The 12,085-nt window shown below is 41.7% G+C and overlaps 1 protein-coding gene across 1 annotated transcript in view; it reads right to left on the bottom strand.

Moving 5' to 3' along the window:
- Csmd2 (CUB and Sushi multiple domains 2) overlaps positions 1–12,085 on the bottom strand; it is a 553,879-nt gene that overhangs the window by 40,184 nt on the left and 501,610 nt on the right. Inside the window, 4 exon segments of the mRNA XM_033767260.1 lie at positions 7,937–8,120; positions 8,123–8,181; positions 9,721–9,894; positions 11,312–11,506. Coding sequence (XP_033623151.1) covers positions 7,937–8,120; positions 8,123–8,181; positions 9,721–9,894; positions 11,312–11,506 — 612 coding nt within the window.

Here is a 12,085-nt window from a genome sequence, read left to right as displayed (position 1 = left end):
TTGGAACTCATGCTATCCGCTCCCACACTTCCCCAAGCCACGGGTCCCATTCAAGAAGCGGCAGGAGCAGGAGACGCTGCTGCCCCCAGGAGCCATCTCCTGTCCTTGACACTAGTTTCTGACTGCTATCTGGGTCATGGGCTTGCTGTCTACATCAAAGCTTTGGTTGCCTCATGCTCAATTCTTGCCCTGCAGCTCCCGGGCAGCGGGGCCCCCGGACTCTGCACCAGGGCCCAGGACTGGGGCTTCTCTCTTATTCACTGGGAGGTTCTTTTTGGCTGGAGCAGAGAAGTGGTGGGACAGAACTCAGACTGCAATGGCTTTTTCTACTCAAGGGGAAAGGAGTGAAAGCAATCGGAGTGGGCAACTGTTTCAAGAAGCACAGCCCCAAGGTGGTTAATTGCATGTGTCAACACGGCTGGGCCATGGTACCCAGATACAAGGCCAAACATGATTCTCTATGTTTCTGCCAAGGTAGTTTTTGGATGAGATTGACATTTCAATCAGGAGACTCTGAGTGAAGTAGATCACCTCCCACAATGAGCTGAAGGCCTCAGAACAAGTCTGACTTCCCTGGGAGAGGGGTTTCTGCCAGCAGATAGCCCTCAACCTTGAATAGCAACTCTTCCTGCTGTCTCCAGCCCTCCTGCCTCCCTGCAAATTTTACATTTGGCAGGCTCCACACTTACATGAACCAATTCCTTAAAACAGATTTCTCGATCCACAGACACATGCATCTTATTGGTTCTGTTTTTCTTGGGGAAGGATGAGGCATCACTAGGAGAAAAGGAGGGGTCCTCTTGAGGCATGGACAATAAATAAGGGCTTGAGGACATGGACTCCGGTCCTAAATTTCCTGAAGGTGGGACTAAACCACACTCAATTCCCATTTATCCACAAAGCCCAGCATAGTGCTTGGCCCCTGGCAGGTGTGAAGGACAGTGGGACAGAAGAGTGTTTCAAATAGACTTAACTCTTTAATAGGCAGGAGGGGAGGAGATCCAGAGCTAGAGTATGTGGGAGTGATCGGCTTTGGGCCAAGACACAGATCCTTCTCTAAGGATCTACTACTAAGGGTGGGGCAGTGAGGATGGATGCAGCTAGGATAGATGTGGATGGGAAAGCAGGAAGTGGAAGGTGTTATTGTCTGATGGCTTCTATCCTCCTCTCTGTAAAGGAGTCAGGAAGATTGTATGATTAGCTAATAACTGTTGGGTTTTAAGCCACAGAAGAACATTTACTGGTACAGAAAAATGCCACCAAAATACTTCTATATGAAATATGTAGGACACCATTTTTGTGGAAAGAAAAATAGCCATGTACACAAAATTATGCATGCAAAAATAATAAGTGCATATACCAAATGTTTACAATGGTTATCTGTATAGGGGGATTCAGATGATTAGGTACTTTCCCCAATAAGTTTCACTTGCCCTGCAAATAGTATCTGTGTCACACTGTTCTTCCTTGTTTAAAGAGTGTGATAAAATTCTCTTCAAACAGGCCGCATTAGGATACGTACCTCCATAGCACACCTTTGATACAGCTGTTGCTATTCCCATTTAAAAAGTAGAATCTACTTGCTTTTATATTCTGACGTATGGAGTGTATTTGCAACTAATACAGTGTACTATAAAATATGCCACAGGATAGACCTGGTTATAGAAAATTATTACTCGGAGGATTGAGAGATACTCTATTTCAGAGAAATTCTAAATAGAAAAAAAAAAATACCATCCTTAGTTAGGGTTTCCACAAGTGGCAGAGTATGAAATAACTCAGGGTTCAGAACTGGAGAATTCTGACTCTTGCTTACCAGCTAACTGACTTTGGATAAAGGAAACTAATTTTTAATTCAGAAAATATGGTTAGTAACTTTATCAAAAGAAGCAAAAAAGTAAGATTTTTTTTAAGTAAGGAAAAAATGAGGTCATAAATATACATGGTGCTTTGTTTTCTGTAAGGATTCTGGGACAGAGAAATTAACTTGGATTTCTTTTTCTGCATCATCGAATTCTTACTGTTTCTACAAGTTTGAAAAGCCAAAATTGTGAGATTATTTTAATGTCAGTAAATGGCCTCTAACTTCCTAAGTTAACAGTTAATATGTAGCATATAATTAACATTTGGTGGAAACTAAGTAAGTGCTCCAAATATATGTAGGTCATCCTATGGTTTTAATAATTTGCAATATTAAATGTTGAAAAGTAAGACTACATGTCTTAAAGCAAATTGCCACATAAAGCTATTAGAGGATGTTGGATCTTTTAAAGATAAAATATAGGAAAAAAAAGAGGAATAATATTTTCCCAACCTGTACTGTTTCCCACGCTCCAACGCCATCCTAAAACTGCCTCCTAATTACTGTTTCCTTCTTTGAGAAGGGAATCTCAGATAAATCTGTGATCAGTTGGTAACCTTGAAAAATGATTTGCAATCATATGCGAAAGGAAACAGTTCATTACTTATTGTACCTCAAAGGTTAATTTATTTCCTAAAGGCCTAGAAGTAGTGTGCAGATGAAAGAAATATAAAACAATGATAGAACGGAAGATTTTTCAAAGAGTGGTGAAAAAAAGGATTTCTTTGTTTTTCCAATCAAGAGATGTGCTACTCTTCTCTTCAAAATTACGGACTAGAGAAAGCCAGCCAACAAGCTTTTGTCCTATACTAGACCAGTGTCATTCTGCCACCTCTACAAATGTCTCATTCACCACAGCTATATTCTAATTACTCAATGATGATCACAAGAAAAGTACTTCAGGTTGTTACAAGAGTCCAGAATATTACATGAACACATTTCAGGGGTGGAAGAAGCCTACTGATACTCCATAGTCACTGTTTTACTTTACAAGGACTAAAAAAAGAGGAGAAAACCACTTTTTGATATTTCCTAATCACCAATTTGTGACAGAAATCGAGGCATGACACTTAGGCTAACAAATACGGTCAACGAATTACCAGCTCAGCACAGAACTGCAGATGGGTACTCCTAGATTTTCACTTCCTCTGTTACTCAGTGTTGAATGCTTTTGCGTAGTTTCAAGTATTCATGTTCCTTTCTCTTCTTGTTCTTTTTCACTTTTTTCATCTTTCCCAAGCCCTTAGATGATTCCTCAGGTTAACTTGTGTAGTTCTTCCCCACTAGTATGTTTCTGGCACAGCTGTTGATATGTTTGAAGCAATCTGGTCCTAGCAGAATCCCTCCATACCAACGTGACACTATCTTTATGATATTCCTCACATTCAAAAATCTCCATGAGATGGAGAAGATGTCCACCAGCCGCTGTCTCCACGTCACCCTCACAGTCCTGCAAGAAGGTCTGTTTACCCTCACTGCATATTCTATAGGCTTAGATGCTGTGAGTAGCACTATTTTCTTATTCTCACACAGCTTGGCAAGAACCATTTTCACCTGTTTAGGACAAACCACTGGAGCCAAGTGTTCCTGAAAAGTACTTCTTTGGGCTCTATTAGGAATGGCATGATCAATTGGAGGTAATTCTTCTATTTCTGGTTGATTTTTCCCTGAAGTCATAATCAAATGCTTTATATGGATTTTCTGGGTCATAGTCTAAAAAAGCAAAAATTATCTTCCCATTCAACCTCTTCCTTTTCTGTTTTCTTCTGTGCATCTGGGCCTAGTTTCTCCAGCTGAGATTTTCACATTAGGACGTCTCTCATTTTCTCCACCCACAGATAAAGAATACTTTCACCAGTATTCTCTCTCTCTATTTCCACAAGGCTGTTGGATATATTCACACGTTCCTGCCCTCTAAGCCAAGGAGCATTCATTTGACAAGTCAGGAAGCTGTAGCTGGGTATTCACTCGGCAGCATCACCTGTAAGCAAATTGTCCAGTTGGGATGATCTTGGTCGTCACTAACTCTAATACCAAACACTCTGGACCTGTCATCAATGGCACACCATTCCTCACCATAAATGGCTTCCGGTGCGTCCATTTCTCCATTCTGTGGGGTTGCCGCGTTCTACTTCCTGAGCGCTTTCCTGACCCTGGGGCCATGACGGGGACCAGCCTTAGCAGTGCATTGCTGTGGTTCCGGGCCTCTTTTGCAACAAAATACGTGTGCACTTCCATGTTCTGCCTCTAGCCGTTCCCTGCGTTCCTCTCAGACAGGTGGCATCGGAAAGGACTTCGTTCCCCACTGCCCGGGTCCATAAAGCGGGGGTGGGGAGCGGCGGCTGCTGACTGCTGCTCGGCCGACCCTGAACGGCAACCCCAATTGTTGGGTTGTATATGTGGTCATCTCATCTTCAGTGTTCGGAGGTAGGCGCCACCATTATCCCCAAGGGGAAGCAGACTTTCAGAGGAGTCGAGGGGCTTGTTCAAGAGGTATCGCGTCTAAGTAGCCTGAGATCGGATACCAACATGTCTGATTCCAGGTCGTCTTAGAGATTTATTTTATTTGCCAAGCATGTAGATAGAGTTGGGAGAGCGCCTTTGAAGAACAGGTGAAAACGTGAAGAAGCTGGGTGAAGAATGGGCAAGAGACACAGCGGAGGAAATGCGGAAGAGAGCCGGAATACCGAATGTCCAGAGGATACTGGAAAGCTTGGATTTATGTGTGATGGGCGAATGCAGCACGTACATACTTATTCTTATACTCTTGCCTTCCTCTTCCAGGGACGAGTCAACTCTCTGTGCTCCAGAAAAGAATGGCACACAGCACGGAGGTCCTGGATTCCGTGATGTGACAAGGTGGTAGCATCAGCACCTTGGCCATCATCTCCATCGCTACCGCACCACCTTAAGCAGTACCGTTCTAACGCTTCACATGCATTAATTTATTTGATTCTCACAACAGTCCCTGGTGTACCTGCTTTGCAAAGACGACAAAACCAGGACCTAGTGAGGGAAGCGGCCTCGTCAGCAGTCACAGAGCCCCATGGTATCTGGAGCTGGGGTGGAAACCAGGTAGTTGAGGCTCACACCTGAGTGCCTGACTCCGTACTCTGTGTGCTGCTGGTATCATGGCCCAAGCCTAAACGTGAGTGTTTTTAGGCCGAACAGACATTCTCTTTCCAGATGCCAGCATTCCTCAGCATACACTATACACTAGGTGCCCTTTTCCTGAAGCCATTTACATTTGCATCTTCTGGCAGAAACTAAACATGTCTTGTTTAGACACATGGGAAGGTTGACTGGATACGGATGGGTCTTGGTTTGTAATACTTAACAAAGTCAATAAGATTGCTTTTTCTACATTCCTTATATAGCAAGTCTCATTATTTTATTGCCATATATGAAGACGAAGAAGTAAAGCAAAAGCTTGCCTTGTAAAAAATTAGCAACAAACCTCTGCATTTCACATAAAGACTCACTTTAGGGAACTTTAAAAAGTGCAGAATTTCCTAAATTATTTCCAGACAGCTGACAAGAATGGTGGTCACCTAAACCCTCAAAATGCAAATTAACAAGAAGAAACAAATCAAAACTCACTCCTGCAGCGTAACTGTAAAACAGAGATTGTTCCCAACCTCAAATTAGGTAGAGGCAGAGAAGCAAACTCCAACCTAGACACAGGGGACCAGAACCATTATTTAAAACTATCATCCTCAAAAATATTTCAGAAATGAAAGAAGACTTGAATCTACATAATCAAAGATCCACCGAATACCTGGGGAAATCATCTTGGAACAGTTAACTCTGAGGCATATCTTAGCAAAAAAAAATTAAACTTTAAGGATAAAGAAAAAAAAATCAAGACCCTTGGAAAACCACCAAGTAATTCCGTAAAAATAAAATTAAATGAATACTGAAAGCTGAATAAATAGAAACAGAGAGTAGAATAATGATTACCAGTGGTAGAGAAGTGTGGGGGTATGGGGAGATGTTGGTTAAAAGGATCAAATTTGCTATTTATAGCATGGATAGTCCTAGAAATTGAATATACAACATAATAACTATAGTCCATAATACTGTGTTACACTCAACTGGAAAAGTCCTAAGAAATAGATTTCAGCCATTTTAGTGCATACATGCAAAGGTGAGCATGTGTGAAGATCAGATATGTCAGCTTGCTTCACTGTAGTAGATATGTCAGTATGTACATACACAAACCAAAACCTGTTGTGCACCTTGAATATGTACAGTAAGAAAAATCAAGATGCATGATGCCCCTCTCCAAAGAAGTAACATGCAAAGCAAAATAACAATATAACAATGGCAGAACATCGTTTAAAGAAAGTCAAAGCAATACTTAGTGAATAGGAATTTCATGTCCAATTCAGCGGTCTTTCAAATTTTAAGGTACAGAACAGTTTTATAAATGCAAGAAATTGGGGAAAATTATACAAAAGATCATGCTGAAGAATCTACAAGCGACTGAGCTTGACCCTGTTAAGATTGCCTGGGAAACCTTTAGCAGCATTAGTAAGCTTTTGATATGCCGAACTGCAGATCTAGGAGCAAAGTGAAAATCTCTCTCTCTCTCTCTCTCTGTGTGACAGAAACATAATATTTAAACACTATAATAAATATTAAATGTTTCATGTCCTGAAAAAGTAGAAATAATCCAACTGAAAAATAAAAGGGGAAGACATGAAATAAATGTGGAATAAGCTTATTAACTGTTGTATAACCAATATATGAAAGCCAAATAATACTATTAAAATTGATAAACTAGATAATGAAATGCTAAATAAGACAACAAGGTTCTAATGGTATTAAATGTTATAAGTGCAAAAGTAAGCAACAGAACAAAAAACCAAAATGCCTAAATGCCAGGAGAAATTTCTATAAAAAGCAAAGAAAATGCATCATACAAAGATATGCTATAACTATAATATTTTACACATAATAACTAAATAAAACATGACAGAATTAAGGTCAAACATATCAATATATGTGAATGAGTTTAACCTAAAAGATTTTTCAAGTTGGCTCACCAGGCAAGATGAAACTTACATAGGAGTTGTACTTAATTTAAGAGATTCACCCCTCATTAAATGGATAATCAAAGGTATATCAGAAAAAAAGGTGAAAGTAGGAGTTGCTAGACTGATATCAAGCAAAGTGAAATTCAAGTTAAAAATATTAAAAGTGATGAAAAAGACATTTTTAAAGACTAAAAGCACACCTTGCCATGGAGATAAAAGTTATAAATATCTAGGTCCCAAATAACATAGTGACTACCTTTATGTATCCAAACTACAGAAAATGCAGGAAAAAATGGAAACATACTAAAAATAGGAAACTTCAAACATATCTTTCATAACAAAACAGGACAAATGGGGGAAAAATGAGAATGCAGAGGTCATAAACAATATAATTTACAAAGCATATATCTTATAAATATATGTAGAGATTTACACAATACCTTTTTCTCAAGTGCACATGGATTATTCAGAACAACTGATTAAATATTAGGTCACAAAGAAAGCATCAGTAAATTTCATGATGAAAAATATTGTATACTATGCCATAAAATTAAAAACAAACACAAAATAAGAGCAAAAGGTCCTTCCACCTAGAGATTAAAAAAAAAAAATCCTTCTACTAAAAATCAAGGCAGGAAGGGAAATTAATACCAAAATTACAGAATTTCTAATAAACAATAAACATTCATTATTAGAAGGTATGAGATATAATCAAAGCAGTTGATCAGATGAAATCTCAGCTTCCGATAATTATATTATTAAAAATTAATACAAATAAAACAACAAAAATAAATTAAATTTTCAACTCAAAGGCTGCAAAATGCACAAAGAGTCAACCGAAAGAAATTGCAAAGAAGAACAAAGGTTTAATAATGAATGAATGATGGAGAGAATGGAAAACAACAGATGTAATGATTACATCTTTGAAGAACAAAACCAAGTTGACAAAACCTCTAGCTAATCTGACCAAGAGAAGAAGGGAGAAAGTCCACACTGAGGCTGAACCTACAACTAGGGAGAGGGCTGACATACTTACGCACACAGAAAGGGGTCTTGCCCGACCAGTGATGGTCCTGCTGGCAGATGCGCACAGACATGCCAATGAGGCGGAAGCCGGCGTTGCACTGGTACACCACGCTGCCTCGGTAGTTGTAGTTCTCCCCATTTATATGTCCATTGACGATGGGTTCAGGAGTCCCACAGTGTCCAGCTTTGGTGGTGGGGTGAGGGAAGACAGTAAATCAAAGAGAAGCTTCCAGAAATGGAGTAGTTCTTGGTCAGGGTGGAAGGGAGACAGGGGTGGGGAAAAAGACCAAGTACACAACTATCCTTCACTTCCTTCATCTTCCCCTTAGGGTAGTGATCCAGGAGTGACTTCAGGAATTCTAGGCATGACAGAAATGGTGTTGAGGATTTGACAATCCCCAATTCCAAGGTGTATCTCAAATGACCATTCATTTCTGAGATTTAGTTTCTGTATCTGCATGTAAGTGGGGAATTGTCACTGTTACTGCCACTGGGGTTGCTATGATTTGGGTAAAGCGTCCAGAGGCTTATATGTTGAAGGTTTGTTTCAATTGAGTGATTAGAAGATGGTAGAACCTTTTAGAGGTGGGGCCTAGTGGGAGAAAGTTAGGTCATGGTGGGAGGGATACCCTTGAAGAGATATAGAGACCCCATCCTTTCAGTCTCTTTTTTTTGCTTCCTGATCACAAAGTGAGCCATTTTCTCCCCCCTATTCCCACTATGATGTTCTGACTTTCAGAGGGTCAAAGATATGAGGGCCAAGTGACCATGGACTGCAACCTCTGAAACCATGAGCTAAAATAAACCTTTCCCTTGAATACAATAAGTTGATTTTATCTCAGGTATTTTGTCAGAATGTAACAGAGTGGCTCTCTTCTTCTTCTTTTTTTTTTTAATCAACTGGCATCTACTCTACAGGAAGCACCATGGTCTAATTAAGGAGGTTGAAGTCTATTTGTGTTGAAAACAGTCATCCAAAAACAGATGGTTTGGCCAAATTCATCTTTCCTTTTTGAGTGGGACCTCTGTGAGTTATTTTTATTAAGTAGGGTTTGGGAAGAGTGTGTTCCTGGTATTCTATGGGCTCCTTCCCTAGTTTCCTTTGTTTCTATGTGAAAACAGCCAGTGACTCTGTCCTTAACAGGAGACTGAGCCAGAGGGCGAGCGGTACTGCTCATCTAGGATGGAGCACCCAGTCTGTCCTGGTGGGTTTGTGTGGTGGAGACCCTCTTTTGGAACTGAGGGGTCCCAGGAAAGAGAGACCTTAAAAGGCTCAGGCAGGGAAGAGATTAGCCACAGGGGAAAGGAACATTTTTGCCCTTTGTAAGCCAGGTTGCTTTTATATCTTTCCTCTCATTGGTTTTAGTATGTACACATATACACACAAACACACATTATGTAATTTATACATATAAAATACTTTGATAATATGAAATATAAAAGAATTGTCTTTCCTTTTCTCCCTCTCTTTCTCTCTTTCTTTCTCCCTTTCTCTTTCTCCCTCCCTCTCTCATACCAGGGACTGAATTTGGGGCCTTGAGCTTGTGAGGCAGGTGGGGGAACCACTGAGCTAAATCCCCAGCCCAGGAGTTGTCTTTCTGATCAGAAGGACAAACCCCTCAGAGGCCTGTTTCATCAGCTTTGAAGTTCTCATTGTTTTGGGTGTTCCAGGAGAAGCCAGTCCAAGGTTTTAGTTGTGGAAGGGAACCAACGGTTGGCGCTTAGAGTACACCCTTCTGGCAGTAGGTAAAATGGTACTGAAGGGCAGGCGGGCAGCCCTGAAAAGCCACTTACCCAGGCAGTGGACCTCCGAGCCACTCCAGAGCCCATTGGCCAGGCACTCACGCACCCTTGAGCCCACCAGCGTGTACCCAGAACTGCAGGAGAAGATGGCGGTGGCCCCGTAGACAGAAAGTGTCCCGATGCGGTGCCCGCTGGGAGGTGTGGGGAGCTCTCCGCAGGAGATGACTAGAGGGATCACAAAGTACTCAGTAAGCAGGCTCCAAGAAGGGGGAGAGTGCTGCCTCTGATGATCAAGGATAATGCCAAAGTAAGTTTTCTTTAACTTCCCTCTCCTGGAACTCATGACCAGCATGTGGGTTGTGATACTGATTCATGTGATATAACGCACCGGCACTGGAGGTGCTGCTGAAATGCTCGGTCTTCAGAGGCACAGCCCACAGTCTCTGGAGACAGGGCTCTGATGTGTGCATTTAAAAAAGAAGAAACCCTCAGGTGGTTGGGTTGTGCCCTGAGGTTAGGAAAAGATGGCCATAGGGGAAAGGAACATTTTTGCCCTTTGTAAGCCAGGTTGCTTTTATATCTTTCTTCTCATTCATTTTAGTATGTACACATATACACACAAACACACATTATGTAATTTATACAGATAAAATACTTTGATGATATAAAATATAAAAATATTTTAGGTATGTTATAGGAATGTGTCTCTGTAAGGGGGAGGCTGGAGCTACTGCATCAATGCAAGGGCCAGTGAGAAGAATTGTCTTTTTTTCTTTCTTTCTTGGTGTGTTTCCTCACGCCCAGGGCAGACATTGCCACTCAGTCTCATTAGACTCTGCTTAGCTTCATGCGCCTTCTCTACATAGCACTGCTGTTGGCCTCTGACTGATACATGAGGTGAGGCCTAGTCACCCAGGCTGCAGAGCAGTGGGGCCGTTCCATACCTGTGACCTGCACTCTGCTGCACACATGGGTAGATTTCACGGTGGAATCCATGCCCTTTCTGCCTGTCTGGGGTGGATGTCCTAAGAGCACTCTCCAATTAACACCTCTCTGTCTCAGACTTGCTCCAGGAAGTCTGTGGGTCTTCAGACTTCAGTCAGACCCTTCAGTCAGTGTCTTCAGGGTCCCCCTGAGGAACCCTGACCTTTGAAACTACATTAAAGGGAAACCAATTCACAGTGGTCAAGGAGAGGCAGACAGACATAGGTGGCTTGTCCCTTGTGCTGCCCTCATTCCTCCTATACATGCTGTGATTACAGATCTTGTCACACACCACATCATCATCATTTCCTTGTCTGTCTCTCCAGAAGGCTGTAAATTCCCTGCAGGCAGGTGCCACCATCTATCACCTTCATACCTCCACAATATCCAGCATATATCAGGGGCCTACTGAACATGGATAAATGAATTACATGTGCATTTGAACAGCTTATTAAAAGGAATATTTTAATATGAGGACAAGATGCTTAGAAGTTTAGAGGAGTAGGAATTTTCCCAGCCTCTGATTTGAGGTGTTTCCAAAACAAGGCACAATGCAGTCCCTGGAGATACCCATCTTCTCCCTGTCCCTCGTCCACCCATGTACAATATCGATAGGAAGCTGTGCACAAACCTGCCCACCCTTCTTACTGGGGCTTACTTTGGCAGGTGGGCGTAGAGTCCCCAAGGCTCCATTTGCCATTTGCCTGACAGCGGATGACCCTTTGGCCAGTATAGTAGTAGCCTGGGTCACAGATGAGCATCAGCTGGGCCTGGAACTGGTATTGGGTCTCAAAGATTAGCCTCCACCGTCCGTGCTCTACACTGATGCTGCTGATGTCGGGACAGGTCACAGCTGGAGAGACAAGGAGCAGGGAGAGTGGTTAATTCATTACAGAAGACACTGTAGCAGTTCAGAGATGGGCACTGGGAGATTTAATGTGCTAATAATGAATGCAAGAACCTACAGTCCCTTGGCAGGTCTGGTAAAGGAACAAAAACAGGTTGTGGCAAACCAGGGAAGATTTGCCAGAACAAACTAAAAAAAGAGGGAGGTGGTACTCAGGCAAGGTTGACTATTGGATATACGGCTATATGTTCCATTTGGTCAGATTTTTATTTTTCAAGAGAGGCCAGAAATGTAGATTTTTATTTAAAATTTCTTCATTTTAAAAATATTGAGAAGCAATTGAAAAACATTTTATAAAGCACAGGCTAGGCCAAAGAAAAACTGAGACCAATAGTTTTGGACTAAATGTGGTCCATTAGGCTGCCAATTTGTGACTCTGGGTTGAAAGTTGTCTTTTCAGTTTTGTGACCAAAAGACATTCATGCATAGTTTCTGACAGTCTCTCCATGAAGAAGGGAGTGGACTGGGTCTTTCCCAGCTTCTATGGTGGTTCATGGAAGCATCTCAGGACACAATGGTTCACCC

The sequence above is a fragment of the Fukomys damarensis genome, unplaced genomic scaffold, assembly GCF_012274545.1.
Source record: "Fukomys damarensis isolate Sample0158 unplaced genomic scaffold, DMR_v1.0_HiC HiC_scaffold_23, whole genome shotgun sequence".
NCBI lineage: Eukaryota > Metazoa > Chordata > Mammalia > Rodentia > Bathyergidae > Fukomys > Fukomys damarensis.
This window is presented reverse-complemented; position numbering and strand designations above follow the sequence as displayed.